We start from the raw sequence: 26,323 nt of genomic DNA on the forward strand, positions 1-26,323 counted from the left end.
GAAAGAAAATTATAGCATTTTTATAAAAAGGTTCTGTCATATATTGGAAAAAGATATAAAAAAAATGCAAACCTGTAACATTTTATAACAACTTTCTAACTTCAAGTTCTGCCCAATATTGCACAAAGATATCAGAAAAATTAGACAATTCTAAAATTCTACTGAGGAAACTTCAAGTTGTGTGACAGAAACACCAGTCTATTTAAAGCATCTGGCTTCAGAGAAGCACGGTCGCGTGTTACAACATTTCCCCCAGTACTGAAAGCCCTCTCAGAAGGGTTGTTTGATGCAGGGATACACAGGAACTTTTTTGCAAGTTTTCCCAGTTTGGGGAAATGTGCTTTTTGTGTTTTCCAACACTCAAGTGGATTTATATCACTGTCCACCTTAAGTATTCTCAAGTTGCTCTTGATGTCTTTTTCAATGGCAGTGTGCAGAGACTCATCATCTCTGAATTCCTGTGTTTTTTTTGAAATAGCTGCAAACAGACATTTTTTATTTTTTACTCCCTACCTCGTTTCATCACCTGCTCCAACTTCTACAGCCATAGGAGAACGGGATGAGAAGGTGGGGATCTGTGTGAGTGTTTTAATAAAGAAAAGAAAGAAAAAAAAGTGCTTTGGAATCGAAGACACCCAACCAAAACGGCTTGTAAAATAAAACATGCCAGATAGGCATATGCTTCTTATGAAGGTAACAATAATACAGCAAATTAAATTTTTTAGAACGGGCTCCGTACTAGATCAATTTAATTTAATTTGCATTTTACTAAGGAACAGTTTTCACCAGTTTTTTTGTCGTAACATATTCATCTTGATCATAGTTTATTACTTACAGTGGTTTTGACTGCATTCAGTTGCATCTGCCGTACAACTACAGGAAAAAACGCAATTGATCTCAACACAAAAATTAAGGTGATCAAGCAGTATGAGGGAAGAAAGAAAGTGAATACACATGTAACTTAAAGTTGTCCCATTATAACCGGTGTTTACCACCCTGTACTTGTAGACTCTGGCTTTGAATTTGTTTAACCTCCGAAGCTTCTGTGTTGTGACTCACGATGTGCTGCTTCATGTAAACCAGCACAAAAGGGTAATGAAACAGCCCTGAATTCCTTTATCTGTTAATGTTTATTATTAACAGCCTGAAATGTTAAAATAGAAAACATACGAGTGCTGAAAGTCTGCCAATAGAATTCCTCCTTTCATAGTTAACACAATAAACACTGGGAGAGGCTTACACTGATAACATAAAATAACACAAAGAAGAGTGTTTTTGATTGTTTTTTTGCAAAGTGAATTACATACTCAATAATTTTAGCTCCCACATCATTAAAACAATTGATATTATCATAGATGATACATATCGTGCACAGCGTGACAATTGCTAAAATTTGAACATGAACAAAGATTCAAAGTGATAAAAAATGTTTGCAAGTCTGAACTGAAACTGGAATGTCTTTCCTGTCTAACTAAAACAGAAGATACGATTTGTACTTTTTTTATTCAAAAAATTGAATAACCTGTGTAGTGAACTGCCGCATTTATTAACATATGAGTGATGACATCACAACAATATTCAAGCACAAGTCTAGCAACAAGATACATTGCTATCAAGATAAAGACAGCACCCATCATGAAATGTCCAATGTAGTGCCATAAAATACAAAAATAACACCATGAAGTAATAACAATATGAAAAACAATGATGATATAGAAAAGCCTGAATGAGAATGACCCTGCAGAAATTTGTTAGAATTTTTACAACACCTGCTACATGTTTATCAAGAAAAAGGTAATTTTGTCTTATATGTTATTGTTTTGTTTTGTTTTTTGTTTGTTTTGTTTATTTTACTTTATTGGAGACATGTGCCATTTTGTACGTTACAGTGTTGCATGACCTGTTTGTTTATGTACATAATATGGCTCATATTTTCATGGCAGCCATTTTATATAAGATTAGCTACCAGATTGTTTAGTGTCCGATTTTTGTTTTTTGAAGTAAAGACTTTTTGTAATTTCACAACTTATTTTGTCATCTGCCCAATTCAAGTTCTGGTCTGTTTTTTTCTTTCTTTCTTATTTCCTGCCTGGTTAATTAATCATGACTTAAACTGAAATTTGATTTTGTTATTTACTCCATATTGAAACTAACTCTGTCTGTGTCAAATAGGGCAAATAAGCCTCTTTCTTTTGCCCTCAGGTTTCCCCTAAAAATATGAACAAATGCTACAATTTCCATTAAATCCTCAAATTTATAGTGTAAGGATGATTGATGTGATAAAATGAAATAAGGATACTTTATTTGTATGAATATTTACAAAGTTATAAAATTGAAGAAAGTGCACAAAAGTCAGTAGCTGATGGCTTACACAGATGAAGATTTTATGTAATTACAAGATGGTAACGCTACTACGCATAGCATAAGGAAAGTAGCAGAAGCTTTAAAATGATTGGAACAGGAAGCTCTGATACTGCAACAGCATCTACATTTTTGGTTATATGCCAATGTGGAAGATAAAAGGGTGTTCTTGAGCCATCTGTTTACCTAAAGTAACAACAAAGAACCATAAATAAAAGATGTATTACAGTGATAATAAAGGTGGATGAATATAGAGAATAAAAAAAGAAAAAGTAAAATAATGTGTGTCCTACCTGCTAGGCTTTTCAAAACTATTGAGGTGACTGGCCACATTACCACGATAAGCATCCCCAATAGTTGCTTCCATTTGTTTCTCTCTAAATTCGGCCGTAATCTCCTAACACTAGTGAAATGCTTGCCCTAATTTGCCTTAGGCCGTTTCTCAACATGAAGCTCCCTTAGATATTGAAGATGAAGTAACATTATATCCCATTCTTGGAGTCACATTTAAGGGAATTACAGGTAACTCCTTAACAAGATAGATTGTGTTTTGTTCTGTTAGATCTCCCTTCTAGCCTTACGTCTCAAGGGGCAGGCCACCACCACTTTGCTTGTCTTCCTTATTGCACAGCATAGGTCCTTAGATAAAGCAGTATGTCTCTTTGATGATTTATCATTTTATGACAATTCCTGTAAGTTTATAGAATTTGTCACATCATGTTTGAAAATAATCAGATATTTTTTGTTAAAATATAAAAATAAAAATGTGTGCTGGTAGTACTACAGTCAATGCTGCAGAATGATAAAGTGCTCCAAAATAAAAAAGAAATCGTTATAGCAGAGGTATCATTATAATGAAGTTGGAACAAAGATTTATGTATGGGATAGAAAAAAAGTTTATTTTTTGAAGGAAATCCATGATTCATAAATTGCTACTGTTTATTCTTTTGTAAGTCTGCCATTTTATTTTTTAATCTGGAAAATGTTTACATAGAAGAACATGATAGAATGTTCAAGGAAATGGAGGTGACATTTGAAAATAAGATCACTGGATGCATAAATGTGTTTACACAGAATTCAAAGACAAAGTCAAATGCTACAGCAAAGATTTAAAAAGGTCATGGTACACAAGGTAAACTCTCAACACATTTATGAAATGTATCGGAAATTGGTTGAGTAGTATAAAAATAAGGGAAACTCAGCAGTCAGCACTTTTGCTGAAGGACAAGCCAAACATTAATCCCTCATCTGGTCAATGTGAGAGCCAAGCCAAACCGCTCCTCAAGGAACCCAGAAGTAAAGTACAGTGTAATGAGCTTGGATTTTTACAATATACTGTAACTGTGGACCTCTGTACCTCGGTGATTCAAGAGCTCTTATCCTGACTGGCTTCAATCTACATGGGTCTAAAAGGTGCTTTGGCTTCAGAACTGCAAAATATATCATTAATATCCAAAAAATACACAAAAGTGCCTCTCGAGGGAAAGGAAATTAAATACTTCTTCCTAGAGAGACCAGTGCAATACAGAATCTGTATAAATAAAAAAGTTATTTTATTATCAACGAGAAAAGAGCAAAAAAGGCAGAATGCAATACACAACTCAATAAACAGAATTCATAAAAAGACAAACTAATGACAAATTATTGTCAATTGACAAGCAAAAATTGTTAGTATGACCATATTTATACAGAATATCCATATTGTGTCACAACCATATGCTTCATATTCAATAACAACATAAAGAAAGTCACATTCTAAAGGTGTTTACAAAGTATAATACTTAATAGCTGTTTATCTTTTTCCTTTACCTTTTAATAGCCTTGCTTTTCTCCTTTATTGTAACTTGTTTAGTGTGCCTCTTTATGTTTTAATAACTATTGTAATCTTGCATTGGTTTGGCAATGTTAAACAAGAGAGGAGATTTACTTTGGATTTAAAATGATGCATTGGTAGTCTTCATTTGAACCTTTATTTGAAGTTTTAAAAATGTATTATTTATTTTATTTATTATTCTTATGGCACAATTAAATAGTTGTTTTTAAAAAGTTTGCTTAATTATTTTTATTTCTATTTTTATATCTATAGGCTTATGTTGAAACAATTAGACTAACAGATGATATAGCATTAAAGGAGCAAACCAATGAGAATGGGGACAAATTCCAGTATCTAAATTACCAAGCACAACGGGGGGACTTAGGTGCTCAGGTAATATAAAAGATTTTTATTTTAAAGTTGTTTCTCAGTTTTGGGTTTTGTTTTCTTTTTTATTTTTCTTCCTTTTTTCCTCGTAATGTGTCATACTTCTCTTAACTCCATTTTTTAATGATTGTACTGTAATTGCAAAATAAAAAAATTACCTAAGTCAAGCAATAACATCATATATTTGGATAGTGATTTTTGAGGTTTTTGGTATGATGTTGAATTCAGCCCTCAGTGGGTTGGTGATTTTGGGTTCCATCGATGGTTGTTACATCATCTTTGCAAAGAAAAGATTTTCCACTCAAATATTTCATTTAGTGATTAAATTTTCCCTTAATTTTTTGATCAGTGTATATACAGTATGTGTGTATATATACACACACAGGTCCATAAATATTTGGACAGAGACAACTTTTTTCTAATTTTGGTTCTGTACCACAATGGATTTTAAATGAAACAACTCAGATGCAGTTGAAATGCAGACTTTCAACTTTAATTCAGTGGGTTGAACACAACAATTGCATTAAAATGTGAGTCAACTAAAGCATTTTTTTAACACAATCCCTTCATTTCAGGGGCTCAAAAGTAATTGGACAAATTAAATAACTAGAAATAAAATGTTCATTTCTAATACTTGGTTGAAAACCCTTTGCTGGCAATGACAGCCTGTAGTCTTGAACTCATGGACATCACTAGATGCTGGGTTTCCTAATTTTTAATGCTATGCAAGGGCTTTACTGCAGCGGCTTTCAGTTGCTGTTTGTTTGTGTCCTTTCTGTCCAAAGTTTAGTCTTCAACAAGTGAAATGCATGCTCAATTGGGTTAAGATCAGGTGACTGACTTAGCTATTCAAGAATTTTCTACTTCTTTGCTTTAATAAAGTGCTGAGTTGCTTTAGCTGTATGTTTTGGGTCACTGTCCATCTGTATCATGAAACGCTGCCCAATGAATTTGACTGCATTTAGCTGGATTTGAGCAGACAGTATGTCTCTGAACACCTCAGAATTCATTCGGCTGCTTCTGTCCTGTGTCACATCATCAATAAACACTAGTGTCCCAGTGTCACTGGCAGCCATGCACGCCTAAGCCATCACACTGCCTCCACCGTGTTTTACAGATGATGTGGTATTTTTTGGATAATGAACATTCTTGTAGAGGTTGATCCAAAGAATATTTTTCCAGAACTGTGCTGTCTTTTTTAGATGTTAATTAGCAAAGTTCAATCTAGCCTTTCTATTCTTGAGGCTTATGAGTGGCTTGCACCTTGCAGTGCGCCCTCTGTATTTACTTTCATGCAGTCTTCTCTTTATGGTAGACTTGGATATCGATACACCTACCCCCTGGAGAGTGTTGTTCACTTAGTTGGCTGTTGTGAAGGGGTTTCTCTTCACCATGGAAATGATTCTGCGATCATCCACCACTGTTGTCTTCCGTGGACGTCCAGGTCTTTTTGTGTTGCTGAGTTCACCAGTGCTTGCTTTCTTTCTCAAGATGTACCAAACTGTAGATTTTGCCACTCATAATATTGTAGCAATTTCTCAGATGGGTTTTTTCTGTTTTCGCAGCTTAACGATGGCTTCTTTCACCTGCATGGAGAGCTCCTTTGACCACATGTTGTCTGTTCACAGCAAAATCTTCCACATGCAAGCACCACACCTCAAATCAACTTCAGGCCTTTTATCTGCTTAATTGGTAATGACATAACGACGGACTTGCCCACACCTGCCCATGAAATAGCCTTTGAGTCAATTGTCCAATTACTTTTGAGCCCCTGAAATGAAGGGATTGTGTTAAAAAAATGCTTTAGTTGCCTCACATTTTTATGCAATCTTTTTGTTCAACCCAATGAATTAAAGCTGAAAGTCTACACTTCAACTGCATCTGAGTTGTTTCATTTAAAATTAATTGTGGTAATGTACAGAACCAAAATTATAAAAAAAGCTCTCTCTGTCCAACTCTGTGTGTGTATATACTATATGTATATATATATATATATATATAGATAGATAGATAGATAGATAGATAGATAGATAGATAGATAGATAGATAGATAGATAGATAGATAGATATATATATATATATATATATATATATATATATATATATATATATATATATATATATATAGATATATATATAGATATATAGATATATATATAGATATATAGATATATATATAGATATATATATATATAGATATATATATATATATATATATATATATATAGAGAGAGAGAGAGATTAAAAAAAACTGGCATAAATATACAGGCTGAGTAAATTTCCATCAAGTCCAGTAATGTCTACTAAACAGTTTTCTTGACAATTTAATTCATTTAAACTTATTATTTGATGTAATATTTCATGTATAATGTTGTATTTATTGTCTGAATTATATTCATTCTGTATTGTTGCTATTGTACTATTTACTGTTATTGTCACAAGCCTGTGGGAGACATGTAAGTAAGAATTTTATTGTAGTACATTAGTCAATACATTTGAACTGAAAAGCATACAGTATTACTTTAAGAAAGTTTTGTATTAAAATTATAACTTCTGAATATCTAATCTAGTTGGATTTAAGAGCTCTTAGGATTAGTGGAAAATATTTAGCTGACTTTAATAAGGACTGTCATAGTTATTGCAGAGATTGACACTAATATCGCCAGATTTTTCCAACAATAACTGCTTAAAGAGTTGGGGTAAAATTTTAAATTATAATGAAAAAAAAAATGAATTGATTGTGTTTTTTATGGAATCCAACCCAGAATTCAAAGAAAATCTTCAGTTGTGCTGTAATTCTATTTCTGATTAGCATACCTTGGCAAGAATGCTTTTTTGGGGGCAAAGTGGTGTGACAAAGAATGCAACGGCTGCTGCACAGTGGTATGCAAGAAGTGCTCTGGAAATTGAAGATCCTCAGTCAATGTATGATTTCTCCATTGTATTGTTTAAGGTACATATGTTTGTAAATGTTTCTTATTGTGATCAATTGAATATATCAACTGTCTTGTTCTCTTAACTACTTATTAGCTTCCCAAATATTGAGCATAGACTCCTCTTGCATGATGTCCTGAACATACTCTTGTAAGATTAAGTGTAGATAAATAACTTTGATATTATAGTGGGAGACAATAAAGTCTCTCATTCAATTTTTTTTTTATATTATATAGATTCTAAAGATCAGAAAATTATATATTAATTTTTCTCTGTCCACATCATAGTAAACCCAGTTAAAAATATAACTGGTTAATGTTATGCCCTGGGGTAGATGTAGTTTATTGTTGGTGTCTTTTGTGTAATATGTTAAAACACTGGCTGGACTAATAATGTAAAATATTTTGCTTTAAGGGACAAGGAGTGAAAAAGAATATTACATTTGCATATAAACTGATGAAGAAAGCAGCTTCAAAGGTATTTTTTTTTTTATTTTGTTTTTCATACACATTTTGAAAGTTAGTGCAGCATACTGGTGCAGGGTTTATAATTGCGTAAACGTCTGGGAACTGGGCTCAGGTCCTGCCTTGTTCAATGCTTGCATTGATTTTACTCATTCTTCCCATTTCACACAAAGAGCCATTGACATATGGTTTAAATTACCAAGGAATGTGGTAGAAAGTAGGACTTTAGGGTGCTTCAGTTCTCCACTTGGTGTTATTTGGAGAATCTACCTCAATATTTTTGGTGAGGTTGTTGGGCTGAGTGGTCTTTTTTTTATTGATTATTTAATAAAATAAATGGCTTCAGAAAATAAATAGATGAGAGGTGGATTTTGAAATCTGTGATACTTGGCTGTTTAATAACACAGTCTGATAATTGTATATTTCAAATTCTTTGTTTTGTTTGTATAGGGGCTGTCTCAAGCTCTAAATGGTCTAGGATGGTATTACCATGCATTTAAAAATGATACAGTGACAGCTGCAAAATATTTTGAAAAAGCTGCCAAAAATGGAAATAAAGATGCTTGGTATAATTTGGGATTGTTTCATCAAAGTGGACAATACCCAGGTCATCCAGAAAAGAATGAGGTAAGCCGGAAGAAGTTTTTCATTACTTAACTTTAGAGAGTTGGGAAATCCAATAGTCATTTACATACTTAAACAAGCTCAGACCTCTTAAGTTTTAAATTCACCTCATTGAGAGCAGTCTTATTAAATGTAGAGATTTAGTCAACAAATATAATACTAACATCAATTGTAAAAATATTTAATGTTAGTGAATTGTCAGAAGGATAGATTCATCTGCTTTTTTTATTAATTAGTTGTGGAGCAAATATGGGGATGAAACAATGCTTCTTTTATTAGTCTTTCAAATAACTGTTTAGTGAGAGAAGTAAGACTCAGTAGATGACAGTCATTCAGTTGTGTTACTTTGAATTTTTTAAACAATTGCACTATGCCACATATTCACTATAGTACGCCACCATAACCAACAAGAAATAACACATTTGTAGGTTTTTATTTACTTAACTCGGGTTAACTTACTCATAGTTACAAAAGTAACAGGTTAGTTGAGAAGAATAAATATGTAGCACTATCAAATTAAAATTGCAGACTCAGGGAAAAAGAACGTAGGGCAATAAACTAACTATCCAACATCAGTATAGAGTATTCAATCCATTATCCAAATCTGCTTTACTTTATTTAAGGCTAATGTGCACTACAACCATGTTTGTGGAGGCTTTTTTTTAACTGTGGGTTATTTCTAATATTTTATCATTTGACTTATTAAAACTATAATTTACAAAATTAAATTTACATGTCAAGACATTTCTATTTTAATTTATTCTAAGATATAAATCATTCACAGCATCAGTATTCATGTTTGATATGAGCTTTAAACACTACAGTATCAAATGTTTTCAAGATTCTGTGTTTAAAATATTAACAGATACAATAGCTGTATTTGGGGCCATTATAGAGAACACAGTGCTGCCCTAACATACTTATAGTTCTTTAAATTTATCTTTTTATTGTGATTGGATTATAGTGGGTCAATGACTTAAAGGGCTGAAATGATGAATGTTTGAATTAGATTATACGCAAATGTTCAGCTTACAAGGAAATGGTGGTATAGTTAATTATCACATTTACAGGCACATACAGATGACTGTCAGTAAGTAATGTGCTGACAGTTCATTAAGGGTTTGGAGTTGGCCGGCTGTTGTTATAAATCATAAAATTATATTAATGTTTATATTCATATTCATATATAAATATTCATGACATAATTCCACCCATTGAGTTTAGGTACACATGCGTGTATCTTATTACTGCCATTCTCTCAAAACACAGCCTTTTGATTCAACCCCACTTACCACCTCTTTTTTTTATTCACTTGTCAAACTACATTCCACCACTCCTCTCACTTCATGCCAGTTCTTCATGACATACTTTTCTTAAAACTGTTTTACATATAAATCATCTTTAGATTAATTTCAATTTTCCCTGTGCGTGTACTGTGAATAAGAAGGCACACACTTGAGCTCTTTCCGAGCCCAAAATAATCCTAAGGAGGCCAAGAAAACCAAAAGTATTTTGAAATCCCACCCAGTCACTGTTTCAGTGGAGTTTATACATTCCTCCTGTGGCTGTATGGGTTGTCCTATTACATCTGAAGGGTTAGTCATGTTAGTTTAAATAGTGACTCTAAATTGATGTGGTGTAAGTACAAGATTGTGCACTTGATACTTCTAGAACATGTGCCACCAAGATGAATATCATCTTTGCCTGCCTTGCCCATTCTATTGTTTGGTTGAACAATAAGTAAACGCTTTGATCATATATTGATGCCATAAAGTGTTGCTTCCAAATGCTTACTTATTTGGGAGCTATTAGATAGATAAATAGATAGATAGATACTTTATTAATCCTGGAGTTAATGAACAGTATACCTAATATACCAATATACCTTGAATTTAGCAATATACCTAATAATGTGGCCATTGAGCGTAGCAGGGTTTAAATACTTATATAAATGAGAGATTTCCTTTTTGATTTTTAATACATTTGCACAGATTTCTCAAAATGTGTTTTTACTTTGTTCTAATGGGTTATTGAATGATAACTGTATTCATTTAAAAGTATAGCTATACAACACAATTCATTTTACAAAAGGTTGAAGGGGTGGATGAATGTTAAGTGACAATCATGTGAGAGGAAATGTTAGCACACTGATTAGTAAGTACCAAAGTTTAGAAATGAAATAGAACTCAAAGTATTATAACAAAACAAGAGTTCTATAATATAAGTAAAAGTCAGCTTCAAGCCTGACTAGGGACTTGCTTCTGAAACATAATCTCAAATAGCAGAAAACAGCATTATAGAGAATCAGGCCATGACAATTGTGTTTACCACAACATTTTATGTTTAATGGATAACTATATGTAAAATATTTATTATTTTTATTTCTAGACTGCTGCTTTTCAGCACTTCCTGACAGCTGCTTCTGCTGGCCAGGTAGATGCAGCAATGGAATGTTCTTTCTTCTATGCCACAGGGAAACTCAGCTCTGCAAAAAGGGATTCTCGGCTTGCCATCCAGTAAGAATTTATTGTGTTTAGATTTTTTTAATTATTATGCTATGGCACACTGATTTATTTGAAATGTTTATATAGTGTCAATGATGCGATGGGTTGGCGCCCTGCCCGGAGTTTGTTTCCTGCCTTGCGCCCTGTGTTGGCTGGGATTGGCTCCAGCAGACCCCCGTAACCCTGTAGTTAGAATGTAGCGGGTTGGATAATGGATGGATAGATATAGTGTCAATGTTCACCTCCTGCCACTTATTTCAGCAGTTTAATTGCACTCTGGTGCTTAAAAGGTATTGCTATATCATGTTGTAACAACTTTAATGTAATGCTGGTGTCATTGTTGGGTTGTACATTTTCATCATTATAGTTAAAAAAAAAAAAAATCTGAATAGGTATTAGGAACCTATGAATTACCTGGAAATGTGCACCTGACTCAGAGGGCCAATAAAATCTAAAAGGGGGGCTGACCATACCTAAAAAATTCAAGGTGCAATGGCAAAGGAGAGGGCAGAAGAGAGTCAAGAAACAGCAGCAGAGGAAAGTTGTTGATATTACAGGGAAAACTTCACTGCCTACAGCAGGAGTCGGGTGAACATGGGTTAATTCATGGAAGGCAAGATGACATAGACGATCATTTTACCCTTTTATGGAAAACATAGGAGAGGGCCTGACATGCCTGCTTGAGGAGGTTTTCCAGTTTTAAGATATGGCTCAGTATAACCTATGCATTAACAAATAATAAGGAAAAAAGACAGTATTTCTATGGATGGACATTCAAGGGACTAGATACTCAGGTAATCCTTTAACATAATTGTTATCTGTGTATTCATGTTTTTTCAGTGGAGTGTCTTATATTGTATTCCGTCAGTGTGAGGTGTGTGCTGCAGCGTGCAGTTGATGTAAAAAGCCGATTTATTTGTTCACAATAATTTTATTTCAGTCATCATTCTGTTTCTGTTGGTTTGCTCTGGACTTGTGTGGTTACTAGGAAAGTAGTGTTGGTCACTCCCTCTCCAGATCATTTCTTTCTTTCTTTCTTTATTTTTCTTTTTGCTGCCAATCTAAGGATTGATAGCGCATATCATAAACGTAGTATCTTGGGAATGGAAAGGGGTTCTGAGGAACGGTACCAAGTGATTCTCATCTACCAGTCATCCATAGAATAACACAAAGAAAACTAAAATATGCCAAAGCATTGCATTACTGTAATTACATTAAATAAACCCAGGGAAAGGATGAACAAAAGAGGAACACAAAGTAATAAATATGCATGGTTAAAAAACACAATAAACTTCCTCTCTGGGCCTGCCAATACAGGTTTCCATTCTATCCACCACCTTAGTGACTTACCTACTTCATAGTGCCATAGAGCCCTCTCAGAACATGTTTTCTCTTTCTTTTCTCTGACTCTCTTCTTTGGCAGTTGAGTCTTTCCCATTGGTTCTCTTTTTCCATTGTTGGCATTTACTACAGTGCAATACTGCACAAAAATCAACCCCATCAAACTATTGTTTGCTGAAGTTTCAACATTACATAAAGCCTGTGAGATTAGAGGTTGGATAGCTAATTATAAAGGTTTCGGCAAAAAATAATTCATTTTAGTTATAAGCTGTGGTGGGCTGGCACCCTGCCCGGGGTTTGTTTCCTGCCTTGCTTCCTGTGTTAGCTGGGATTGGCTCCAGCAGACCCCCGTGACCCTGTAGTTAGGATATAGCGGGTTGGATAATAGAGAGATTTTAGTTATAAGTTATATAGGTTGCATTATACTAGCAGGGCTTTACCCTTAGCCTTGTGGGTGGGTCACTTTCGGTTGATGGGTTAATGATGAGGTAGAAAAATTCCAGAAATAATTAGAGCTACACAAAATGGCAATTTTTGACTATATTTCATGTATTCTCTTTACTCCTTGAATTAAAGTATAACTTCTTAAGCCATCTAATTGGAATACTTGGCCTCAGCTTTTGCTCTTCTTAAGCAGCTTGTCAGATAAAACTAATGTGCTGCAGTCTAAAAAGTATACAGTACTTTAAATTAAGTTCATGCAATAGACGAACAAGTCAAAATGTGAAACTCAGTTTTTTGTAGGCTACCGTCATAAAAGAGCAACAAAGCAGTTTCTTTGAATTAATACCAACATCTTTAAGCAAGTCTGAATTACAAATAAACTTGTAAATATTTCTTGAACATTGGAGGTTAGCATTTTGTAAAACAATACCAACCTTGCTGCCCTGAGATTTATAGTCTAACCCCTATTAATGATTTTCTTAAACCTGACAACAAAAATTCCTAGGTAAATGGTGACTGAAAATCTAATTTCATAGTAACAATAGCCTTGTTATGCAAGAACCTTGATGATAAGAGGAGGCCATCAACTTTATTTGGTTATCTGATTTGTCCCTGTATACCATCTAGCTTCCCACCAACCTTTGTGTGATGAAGTACTTTCTGGTTTCCATCTTAAATGCACTTCCCCATACTTTCTGCCAGTGTGCTTAAGTGTATGAAGTCACTATTTAATTGAAAGAATTTTGCTGGATCAACAATCTGAATAGAAGAATATTAAAAACATTGTGTTTGCATATATACTTAAGAGGTCATGGGAGGGAGTTTGCTAATACTCTTTTTCATGCTCTTTGTGTGTTTTGGGAAAAGGATGTGATCATCTTTTTCAAGGAATTTGTTCAAGGTGCCACAGCAATATGTTCCAAGGAAGCAGCAGCATGTAATTTGATTCCAGTACTGTGTTTGGCTACCTAATGCTACAATATGGGTGTCCTGTCTCCTCCTTTGTTCATGATTCTTGTGGTCAGGATGTCAGGGTGCGCCCAAGATTTTGAGAGCATCCAGTTTTAGAAGCTATGGGTTGCTCTGCTGTTTGATGCCTTCTGCTTGTCCTCATCATCATTGTCATCTATGGTGCACACAGGAATCAAGTAATGCAGTTGGAATAGGAATTAGCACTACTTGTCTAATGTCTCTTCCAAATAAATCCTTGGAAAAACATACATATATTGTACAGTCTGCAAACCTCATCCTCACCTATGGTCTCAAGCTCTGGGTAGCCACTTAAACAAAAAGATTACTAGTTTAAGTGGATCTTACTGTGCAACATTTCTGGGCTCCTTGTCTGTGAAAAGGTGAGTGGCTTGGCTATATGAGAGAATCTCCGAGTAGAATACTATAGCTGTTTCTCTGGTTAACAGTAGCTAGTTGAGATGGTTTAGATATTTAGGTACAGTAGGATTCCTCCTGGGTGAATCCCATGCGAAGGGTGTTTCAAGCATGGCCCACTGGGAGAGGTCCAAGAGACAAAAACAGGGCATGCCTGAGGAAATGCTTGGCAGGAATTAGAATAGGTTCCCAGGGATTGGGTGACCTCATCATTCCAATTAAAATGTTTCAGAAAATGGGTTGAAAATGAAAAATAAAGCATTGAAAACAATTTTCCATTTTCAAATAGGAAAGTTAATAATGCATTACAGCCTATCGAAATATCCTAACTATTTTTAACAAATATCACTGAAAAACTCTTAAACAGTACAGTGGACTCATCTCACAGCGAATTTTACTTAATGGTATACGAGAACTGTTATAGCAAAACATAAGATAAAGTTGGATAAAGAATGATGGCTGTAATTTTCCACTTGTCGTGTACATCCATTATCTAAAATAATTGCCAACATAAGTATGGTAATTGCTTATAAATAACACTTTTCATTTGTTTTATCATGGCTCAACATCATCCTTTTTTCTGGCCTATACACTTAGTGCATCACACTTTTCATACAACACCTTCTTGAAATCTGTCTGTCTCCTCTTAAAGAGAATGATATTATTTTTTTACCTATTGTACATGAATTCTCAAAGGTGCTTACTTTGCAACTGGAGCATTTACACTTCAAAATATCAACAGTCACGTGAAGCAAGCGATCAGATGCATTTCACCAGCAGTGAGCAAGTATTAAATGAATTCATGTACAAGTGTTTACATACCACTTGCGAGCATGCTGTGTAATAGTAAACATGTATCATCTGAAACATTAATGTGGGACTGAAAAAAATGTGAATGGTGTAAAAATAAAAAAATCAAAGCCCAGGAAAAGCCTGAGTTTTCTGACAAAATTTATAGATAAGTGTTATAAGAGAGTTACACTTTAAAGATAACAGAAGAACAAATTATAAAAAATAAATGAAAAAAATAAAAAGCTCAGCAGAAGCTAAAGGAGAGCTATAACATCATGCATGCCTCTAATAGTCAGTATTTGGCAAAGTACAGTATATCTTTGCACTTCAATGTAATCTTAGACCCTTCCTTTTACATGCTATGGCCTTAATTATGTGCATGCACACAAAAACATGCGTATGTGTAAACTTGATGTCTCATTTAAGAGAAGTTCTAAACCTATAATTTGAATAGTAAATGACTGGTTAACTGAAAAAACTAATTCCACAAATGCATAGTGCTAGAAACAGAAAACTGCTTTGTTCTATTCTATCTTAGTTTTTTTTGCACTTTAAATAAAATTCTCAGCATTTGTTTTTTTTTTTTTTTTTTTTTTTTTTCTTCTATCATAAGAGTTTGTAACTGGAAGCTTACCCAGTCTAATACAAGAGGTAATGCATGTATTTTTATGAGCATAATTAACTGAAGAAGTGGTCTGGGATTGTGACTGCATGTACTATCCTTTCGGCCAACACATGGTGTCCTTGAGATCCCAAATGGGATGTAAGAGACATTGTTTCCCAAAATACAGACAAGCCAGCCCAGGCACGTACATGCAAATGTCATTTAATGATAAGAATTATAGTTCCTTTAGAAGCCAGAAGATGATGATGTCCCCTAGTTTGTGCAGAATATTTTGTACCTGACAGTGAAATGATTGTGGAGTTTGGCACAGAGGTAATGCTAGGATGGGGTTAAAAACATCCCCACGCCAGAGCATCAGTAGTCTAGAGTAGAAGGGAGGTGCGTTGGACAATGGCTAGCTTGGAGAAATCTAAGCATTCACAAGATAAAAAAGAGAGGCAGCAAGTAAGAAGGAAAATGTTTCATGACTGTGTGTTTTTTATGGTTTATTTTTAAGAAAGCCATAATTTTGTTTTCTCTCTGAATTTAGCATTATTTCATTTCTCATGCCACAGACAGTTTGGAGACATGTTCTGGCCATATTAATGTCTTTATTGGTAGTTTTGATATTAATTACACATAAATATGTATGTTCAATCCTCCGCTAAAAGATGATTTCTTACACACTTAAAAATTATACGTTTTGGTACATTGTTAGTTCACACTCAAATCCATGGAGTTTTCCCTCCACAGTACACTTTTATCTAATAGTGTGCAAGCTGTGCAATTGAATTTTAAAAATGTTTCAAATAGTATTTTGAAGTTTTTGAAAAAAATGTTTATAACTATTATCTACCTTTGCCAATATGTATAGAACTTTCTAATTTTTGTGTGTTTCTTTGGTTTTTAATTTCAGATTAACAAAGCAGATATCAGAAGATAATGGCTATTTAGGGTTCATTACCAGACAAGCATTAAATTCGTACTTAGAGGGATCTTGGTAAGTCTTAAAAAAAATAAAATCCACATTGAACAATTAATATTTTCTTCCATGATTTAATATAGATTAATGTTTTTAGTTTGTCCACTTTTTATCATTTGAGAATTGCGAGTATTTTTTGCTGCCAAATGCTACTGACTCATGACCTTAGTTAAAGTTTTATCAGCCAAAGAGATACCTTAGCTTCAGAGATATCTTCAACAACACAATGGGTATTTTCCCATAGCATGTAATCAGTAGAGGAGTAGTTCAACACCAAAGACACTGGCCTTCATAGCATTGGCCAGAAGGTGTGAGACTAGTTCTCTTTACTCAAAGTCCATTTACCGTACCTTGGTTTTTGATGTTATTCACCATGTGATAATGTGTAGAACTGTAGAAAATATCATTCTAAATATTTTTCACATTTCAATTTATGCAGGTCAGAGTCTCTCCTGAACTATCTTTTGGTTGCAGAAGCCGGAATGGAAGTGGCACAGTTCAATGTTGCTTACCTTTGTGAACAAATGCCAGTAAGACTCGTAACATGGCATAATAATGAGTTTCTGTTTTGGAAATATAGTATTTAGCTGTGCAGACCTATAAATAAGATTTTTTTAAAAGTATTTTAAGTAAAAGGTGTGAAAACGCAAGCTTTGTACCAAAACACTGATTCTCTAATATGTTGTTTTGCATCCTTAATAACATGAAAAGGATAAAATAAATGTTTTACAAACTGAATAGATTGTATTTTTATAGGATTTGATGAACATTACAAGTGGAGATTGTGAGTGGAGGTACTACAATTTTTCGGTTGCTCAGTTTTTTCCATCAACTTTAGGTTAGTAGCCAGTCTTGTTTCCTATAAAACATAACATACAATTCACATTTAGTAAGTTCCTACTTGAAAATATGTGAAATATATAACTAATCATGGAATATTTTAACTTTACAGCTTTTTTAAAAATGGGAGACTTTTATTATTATGGACATAAAAATCAAACAAAAGATATTCATCTCTCAATGGCAATGTACATAAATGCTGCCCTAAGAAGAGATCCACAAGTATGTACAATATGAAATGAATATAAAGATGTTTATATTGTAGGATTTTTTTCTAATACAAAAGTGTAACTAAACTAGTTTTCTAAAGTGTAATATTTAAATGTTATTTCTTAGAAGGTTAGAATAATGCAATAACAACAATAATATTCTATGTTTTAATCTACCTTAAATGGGGATCCTGCCTGCTATGTTTTATTTTTTGTCTCTTCTGATCATAGTGTGAGGAATGACAAGATCTTTGATTTAGATCCTTTGTCTGGGGATTTCTATACCTTCATACAACTATTTACTTTGAATTTTGTCTTTGCAACCTTCTACCCCACTGGAACTTTAAAGTTATAATGGAAAGTTGTTTTTAATTTAACATATATTTGTCACTTTAGTCAGTGAATATTATAGGCAAATATTTAACTTGATGTCAATAATGATATTGATTACTTTATTGCATCAGTATTTAAAATGAGTCTTACACACATGTAGTCAGGGATTATTAATAAACTGTAAGATACAGCAAAAGTATATTTAAATTTAATGTTTTACTTATCTTAAAGAATAATCTGTGTTCTGTCTGTTATTATGATTTTATCCATGTCCTCTGAAATTGTTAATGGTTTAGTTCATGTAATGAATTGTATAATATAACATGCTGTATTTGCTTTTGCAATGTAATTTATTTAAGTCTTTTCTTTTAAAATTCTTTCCAATTTGTAGGGATATTTTAATCTAGCCCAGCTGCTTGAAGAAGGTCATCATATTCCTCCTAAGGCTTTGAAATTTTTGAACATCGAAAAAGGGCAGAGTAACATCTCTCTTATCCTTAAATTTTATGAAAGGTAAATTTTGGTTTTGCATCATAAATCTTACAAAATTATACAGTTTTACAATTTGAAGCATTTTTTTGTAGGTGTGACAGGAATAAAATGTACTGTATAGTCCATGTATTTATTTATTACCAAAATGTACACAGAAACACAATGAAAAATGATTGTTGTTGATAGAAACTTATTTAATGCTGCTTTAGTCCACACAACAGAAAATTAATATTATAAAAACAGTGATACAGCACCTCAGTAGTTTAAATTCTAGGATTTGAGTTGGACTGACTAAGGTACTCATATGCTTCTTCAAAAAGACCTAAGGTTGTTTTAAACTGCTGTGTCACATGGAATGTCATTACTCACTTATGTGGACTTTGCATTTAAATAATCATCACGTCATCTTTGAGGCTGAAAATAGGAATTGCACTTAATCATGGAAAATAAAAACAGGAAGGTTAGTTTTAATTTGTAATTCAGAGCATTTTACATTGCGTTAAAACATTTTATTGTAGGTGCAGTTAAGAAGGAACATGTTCTGAAATTAATCATGCAAGCTTGCGACAGTCTAGTCCCAAGTTTGTGATCTTAATGAACAAATACAAACAGATTTTCTCAAACATGCTTAATCTGATTTAAGATCATGGAGCCTCAGCAACACTGGTTTCAAGGCAGGAAACAAACCTGGATAGATGCAAGTCCATCACTGGATACATATACATGCATGTTCACTCTGACTTGACATTTTAAGTTAGTGAACTTAACATGTTTTAAGACTTTAATTCACAGTATGTTTTCAATTAATTAATGGTATCTTTAAAAAGAGAAAATAATATTTTGATCAAACATGCATTTGCAAGATATGGATGAGTGCTTAAGGTTTGCATCATTAAAAAGCTGAAGTGTGAAATTATAAAAGGATGCCCATGGTAATTATTTTCTGGTGATGAAAAGAATCCATGGATCAGAACTCTACACACTTGATTAATGCTTCATAAGATATATTTTTCTAGTAAGCCAAAATATACTGTAGCTGTAAGGTGCTATAGACAATGCACTTCAAAATAATATTTGCCTCATACTCGTATAACACATTATAGTTGTGTCATATTGTCATTGTCTATGTACATGAGTGCCTTATGAGGAGAAGTCATTGCCCACCCAGAAAAAATATGCTAGAATCAAAAAGGGAATTACTAGCTCGTGTGTAAGAGAATAAAACATTGTATTAGTAAACATTACGGTGAAGTCTGATTATAAAACATTAGGCATTTTCCTTTAGAAATTAAAAAATATATATAAACCTATACTTATTAGGCTACTGCCTTCCAGTTGCCATATGTCATACAACCAGACAAATAATGCAACATGACAGTGTGTTTAGTAAAGCTTATTGTACCTGTAAAAGAAAGCTGGGCATCTCCTAGAAGGTTATTTAAAATCTATACTTGTCACATCATTACTTCTTGTCTCAACAGAAAAAAAACAGTTGGATCATTGTTTAAATCATGCCAATTGCAACTGTTTGAGAAGGTCTTCCATTCTCACTTAAGCCTGGACCAAACTCTAATAGTGTCTTTCCAGACTGGGTGACCCAGCCTGCGGTGACATCTAATCATACTGACCTGATGAGTGTTATGTCTAATGCTAATGCTGGGGAACTCCCTCTACACCTTATACTTTGAAAGGCTGGTAAAAGTCCTCATTTTAAGAAGAACTTACAATAATTTAAGTTGAGGGACCAAACCAGAAAAAGAGGCATCGTGTAGTAAACAGTTGTTATAATGTGACAGTTGAAGCATAATGCATAGTTTAATACATAGCAACTTCTGCATTCTGGGCTATAGAAAACATCTCATGGTTTTCACAATAGATAAAAAAGTTGTCATATTTACAGACTGCCAATCCTATCTGTCTTGACAGGGGTATCCAATTAATTTATTTGAAAGTCACAGAGTATATGTTATCTTAAAAAAAAAAAAAGAAATTTTAATAAGTGCTGTAATTAGATTAATAAAACCCAACAAAAATATAGAGAGATACATAATATACTTATTATGCAAATGTGTATTGTGCAGGATAACATTTTTCATGTGTCAAATTTAGAAGCTTCAGTGTATTGTGTTATAAGTCTGATCCTAGCTCATTCAGAACTTCTCGTTCAAGACAAAGAAAAGTAATAGACTAAATAGTGGCATGGCGGAGAGCCTTGCTAATTGCTAAATTACAAAAAAGTAAAGTTTATGATTACAGCAAATATATTCTGTATATTTTTATGATTTCAGGTGTATAAACTATGAACCTGAAGAGATGTTGTCCCCATGTTCAATGTCTTTCTTGCGTGTCCAACTGCAGATTGTTTGGAAAAGGATTCTCAGCAACCACCTACATATTCCTCTGGTAACATTTTTAAAAACTTAAAATATCCAAATGTATTTTGGATATTTTTTTCAAATGTATTCATTCTTTCATTCATTTTTTTATATTTTGCAGGTATACATTATTGGAACTGTTAGCTTGGTATCTTTTATTACCATTCTGGTGCAAAATGTCAGTTATGAACCACCTGCACGTAAGTTTTTTTTGTTTAACTCACAATGTTCTCACAGCAGAGCTTAATCATCTAAAAAAAATCATACCAATGTTCTGACAGTTAACTTTACCTACACATCTTTTACTTCAATTATTAAACATGGCCAAATATATATTAAATATATCCCTCCATCCTTCTTTCAAAATATAACAGTGCCAAATACTCCAATTTTTTTCGAAATCTTTTCAATACAAATGAGAATTAAATGAGCATTCACTTCGTGGAACTCAAATAAAATTGTCTTCTTCACTTGCACTTTCATAACAGTATTTTGAAACATGATAGCTAACTAAACTGCTCAAAAAAATTAAAGGAACACTTTGAAAACACATCGGATCTCAATGGGAAAAAAGAAATCCTCCTGGATATCTATACTGATATAGACTGGGTAATGTGTTAGGAACGAAAGGATGCCACATCGTTTGATGGAAATGAAAATGATCAACCTACAGAGCCCTGAATTCAAAGACGCCCCAAAAATCAGAGTGAAAAAATTATGTGGCAGGCTAGTCCATTTTGCCAAAATTTAATTGCAGCAACTCAAAATTGTACACAGCACTTCGTATGGCCCCTGTGTTCTTTTATACATGCCTGACAACATCTGTGCATGCTTCTAATGAGATGACAGATGGTGTTGTGGGGAATCTCCTCCCAGATCTGGACCAGGGCATCACTGAGCTCCTGGACAGTCTGAGGTGCAACCTGGTGGCATTGGATGGACCAAAACATAATGTCCCAGAGGTGTTCTATTGGATTTAGGTCAGGAAAGTGTGGTGGCCAGTCAATGGTATCAATTCCTTCATCCTCCAGGAACTGCCTGCATACTCTCACCACATGTGGCCAGGAATTGTCGTGCACCAGGAGCCACTGTAGCAGCATAGGGTCTGACAATGGGTCCAAGGATTTCATCCTGATACCTAATGGCAGCCAAGGTGCCTTTGTCAAGCCTGTAGCGGTCTGTGTGACCCTCCATGGATATGCCTCCCCAGACAATCATTAACCCACCACCAAACTGCTCATGCTGAATGATGTTACAGGCAGCATAATGTTCTCCATGGCTTCTCCAGACCCTTTCACTTCTGTCACGTGCTCAGGGTGAACCTCCTCTCATCTGTAAAAAGCACAGGCCACCAGTGGTGCATCTGCCAATTCTGGTATTCTATGGCGAATGCCAATCAAGCTGCATGCTGCTGGGCAGTGAGCTCAGGGCCCATTAGAGGACATGGGGCCCTTGGGTCACCCTCATGAAGTCTTTCTGGTTGTTTGTTCAGAGACATTCACACCAGTGGCCTGCTGGAGGTCATTTTGTAGAGCTCTGGCAGTGCTCATCCTGTTCCTCCTTGCCCAAAGGAGCAGATACTGGTCCTGCTGATGGGTTATGGACCTTCTATGGCCCTCTCCAGCTCTCCTAGAGTAACTGCTTGTCTCCTAGAATCTCCTCCATGCCCTTGAGACTGTGCAGGGAGACACAGCAAACCTTCTGGCAATGACACGTATTGATGTGCCATCCTGGAGAAGTTGGACTACCTGTGCAACCTCTGTAGGGTCCAGGTATCGCCTCATGCTACCAGTAGTGACACTGACTGTAGCCAAATGTGAAGAAACAGTCAGAAAAGATGAGGAGGGAAAAATGTCAGTGGCCTCCACCTGTTAAACCATTCCTGTTTTGGGGGTCATCTTATTGTTGCCCCTCTAGTGCATCTGTTGTTAGTTTCATTAACACCACAGCAGCTGAAACTGATTAACAACCCCCTCTGCTACTTAACTGACCAGATTAATATCCCATAAGTTTCATTGACTTTATGTTATACTCTGATTAAAAAGTGTTCCTTTAATTCTTTTGAGCAGTATATTTTGCAGTATTTTATTAATAAGCTAAACAAGGCCATTTGTGAAAGTTCCTAATAGATTTTTTCAAGTGAGAAGTCCTAGTTGTGTGCACATTCAGTAGCATTATATACAGGGTGATTCTAATGGTCGGAGCCCCAAGTAATGATGTATTACTCCTTTAATAATAAAGCAATCCAAACAAAATAAATAATCCTGAATAAATGTACAAACAAGTGAGTCATGGCGCTCTTTTTGACTTTGAGAATGAACTGTATGGCCGTGAGGTCAGTGAAGGTTATTTCCAGCAAGCTGGGTCACACGTCAGGTCACAGCATGGCAGAAACTGATTCGTTTTTTGGCAATTGGGTCATTTCCAAGGGACTATGGCCACCTCGTTCGCCGAACTTGTCACCTTTGGATTTTCTTCCTTTCGGGATCACTGAAAGAAGAATAGTGCAAGAACAAGCCTCGTACAGTGGAACAGTTACAGTGAAGCATTGAACAGGAAATTGCTGCCATCGCCCCTACAATGCTTGTGGATACCTTTGCCAATATGTAGTGCCGATCTGTGTTTGCAAGAAAAAGGTGACCGTTTTCATCACCAAATGTGATTGGATTATTTACACATCTTTTAAGGTATTCACTGTATTTATTTCGCTTCTATCGTTTCATTTTTATGTGGGTAACACATCATAGCTTGGGGCCCCGCCCATTAGAATCTCCCTGTATTATGTCAAATATTTTGATTTAATTTAATGCACATACATTTTAAACTGATTATCTTTAGTGAAAATGTAAAGCTAAGACCATACACTGGTAATAGTGAGAATACACCAGCAGAAAGGATACAATAGGTTGCAAGACATATAGTCCACTCCCTTTACTTTTGACAAAACTTTTATACACATAACATTATCTTGGCCAAATCCTGGTTGCAATGTGATTTACATCATTGCAGAAAAGTTTACCTACAGTTTCTGGAACATAAGTTAACCTGACAACAACGTGCTTTCAGAACATTTCAGGAATTTGACAGTTGAATGATAAAGGTCACAAGAAGGGTATGAAAGAACTTCTTAACTACTGAAGATGACTGTATTGATTACTGGAAAAACTCTTCTACCCAAACCTTCCGTTGGTGGCTATTATGTTGCACATCACATTGAGAAGGCACAGAAACAACAAACTAGAAAACAATGACAATGTAAGGCTGAAAATAAAACTGTTTAATCACTCCTGTGTACAAACTTACCTACACTGATGGTTCTGAGCACAATGAAGTGAGCATGTTATCCTCTATGTCACCTTGAATCCAAGAGAGGCATGATTAAATTATGCAACAAAGGATATATTGATTTAATTATTATGACAGATGTTTTTTTTTTTTTGTTTTAATATGAAGAATGCATCTTGTTTAAACCAAACAAACTAAAACAAACAAACCAAAGTAACTTCAACCAGAGTTTAGTCAGAATGCTCAAATCTCTAGAAAACCACATCCAAGTCAATACTGTATGGTGATGTAAACTCGGGCAAACTCTTCCGTTCATCCAGACAGCTTGCAATTGATGGTGGCCATATTCTGTATAAGGAACAATAGATGCAAAGTAGGAATCAAACCTGAACAGAGCTTCCTTCTACTACTGTGCAGTTTCATGCACAAACACACAGTCTTTCATTTCTAGGCCACCTTATAGTCACCTGGTAGTCTAATCTGTACATTGTTTGGGAAATTAGCTGAAAACCAGAATTACTGATGACGATGAAAACAACTGAAGACACTTCACAGGCAGGGACTAGATTAGTTTTTAGGCCTAGTGTCCTGGAATTTTACGGATATACCAAAATCTACTATGCCTTCATACTACCAATAAATTTAAAATACATGAGCACCTTTGGAATTGAGAAATCTGTATGTACTACCCTGCATCTCTTCACATTAGTGTAATAACTATGGAATCCGGTTTGGTTTCAAGCATTTCTCACTATGAAGAAGTATTTGGAGTGAACTAGCTGTTAAAAATATAAATGCAAAGCATCCTTCATTCATTCAAAATTCACACTCATTCACTCTCTCTAGGAATTCATAAGTCAGCAAAATTACAATTAGACTTAGATTAATTTCTGGAATGGGAAGTAATTTTTTGCATTGTAAATAATTTAATTGTACATCTATCCATTTTCTCTACCCACTATAACTATTTCAGGGCCATGAAGGCTGGAGCCACAAGGCAGAAATCAACCCTAGATGGAGTGCCATCCCATTGTAGGGCCCACTCATGCTTGCTCTTCTTTTATAAATGAATGTAAATGACAATGTCACTCTAGTCACAGCCTGTGAAGCATGATAAAGTAAGAAACCTTTGTTAGACTTCTCGTGCTATAATTCTGTCTTCATAAGACAAATCACCCTAGACGGATTAAGTACTTAACAGCACTGCACTTTTGTAATTTTGCTAAAATTTTTCTTTTTAAAATATTTTTATGAATTGAAGTGAACAAAATTATATAAAACTTTGTAGAAGACTCACACAGCAAGAAAGTAGTGTAGTGTATTTAAGTGCTATAAACCTGACAGGAAAGAGACATATTCATGGATAAACAACAAAATAATTTACATTATTATTTTCTTCTTATATTCAATCAAAAGATACAGCTCCTGTTCTTTAAAAATATGCAATTTAGATTCATACACAGAGCATTTATACTGGGTTAGTCCAGAGAGAGTCTTTTCAGAAAATAACAGAAAACAACTACATAAGATGATATAAGTGACAGCATCTGTCATGCAGAGATGGGTCAGAGCACTGAAGTTGTTTGCTGCTGTGGTCTAGCTTACTGAAAAACAGTGAGTGTAGAGGCAGTTCTCATCACTGTGTCTCCATTTAAAGCCACCGCTCAGTGAGTTAAGTCTAGGAAATGTACTGTTTCAGTGTCTGGCTCTTTATTTATTAGTCTTCATTCTGATTTTGTGTTCTGTTTTGTTCTTTTTTTATTTTAGTCTGACTTTGTCAAAAATCCATAGTTGCCCTTTTTTGAAAATTTAGTCATATAAAAATATCCTTAATGCAGCAATTGCTAACAATAAAAATGAGTTGTTCCACTGAAGTTCAACACTTCAGTGCATGAGCTACTCTGTCAGAAAGATGTTAAATGATTGGATATAGTTAAAGTTGTAACAGAGTTGTCCTCCATGTAATTGTTTTTATATCAGTCTGATCAGTTAACAAATGAATTATTATAATCTGATTTAAAAATGCTGGTGTTTTTGATTTATGAACAAATTCTTCTATTAATTTTAAACTATGTATGTGCTTTTGAGAATATACTTTAAGTGTAGTGTAATAATACATTGATGAGACAAAGAAGGCAGTCTGAATTAGCATA

At 34.4% G+C, this 26,323-nt stretch overlaps 1 protein-coding gene across 1 annotated transcript in view; it reads left to right on the top strand.

Annotated features, from left to right (window-relative positions):
* Nucleotides 1–26,323, top strand: part of LOC120527565 (protein sel-1 homolog 3) — a 69,074-nt gene that overhangs the window by 40,484 nt on the left and 2,267 nt on the right. Inside the window, exons 13-24 of the mRNA XM_039751131.1 lie at nucleotides 4,448–4,567; nucleotides 7,374–7,514; nucleotides 7,910–7,972; nucleotides 8,410–8,586; nucleotides 10,972–11,099; nucleotides 16,571–16,654; nucleotides 17,076–17,166; nucleotides 17,393–17,474; nucleotides 17,589–17,698; nucleotides 18,410–18,531; nucleotides 20,799–20,913; nucleotides 21,007–21,085. Of these exons, the coding sequence (XP_039607065.1) occupies nucleotides 4,448–4,567; nucleotides 7,374–7,514; nucleotides 7,910–7,972; nucleotides 8,410–8,586; nucleotides 10,972–11,099; nucleotides 16,571–16,654; nucleotides 17,076–17,166; nucleotides 17,393–17,474; nucleotides 17,589–17,698; nucleotides 18,410–18,531; nucleotides 20,799–20,913; nucleotides 21,007–21,085 (1,312 nt within the window). The remainder of the gene's footprint in view (nucleotides 1–4,447; nucleotides 4,568–7,373; nucleotides 7,515–7,909; nucleotides 7,973–8,409; nucleotides 8,587–10,971; nucleotides 11,100–16,570; nucleotides 16,655–17,075; nucleotides 17,167–17,392; nucleotides 17,475–17,588; nucleotides 17,699–18,409; nucleotides 18,532–20,798; nucleotides 20,914–21,006; nucleotides 21,086–26,323) is intronic.

The sequence above is a fragment of the Polypterus senegalus genome, chromosome 4 (genome assembly GCF_016835505.1).
Source record: "Polypterus senegalus isolate Bchr_013 chromosome 4, ASM1683550v1, whole genome shotgun sequence".
Classification (NCBI taxonomy): Eukaryota; Metazoa; Chordata; class Cladistia; order Polypteriformes; family Polypteridae; genus Polypterus; species Polypterus senegalus.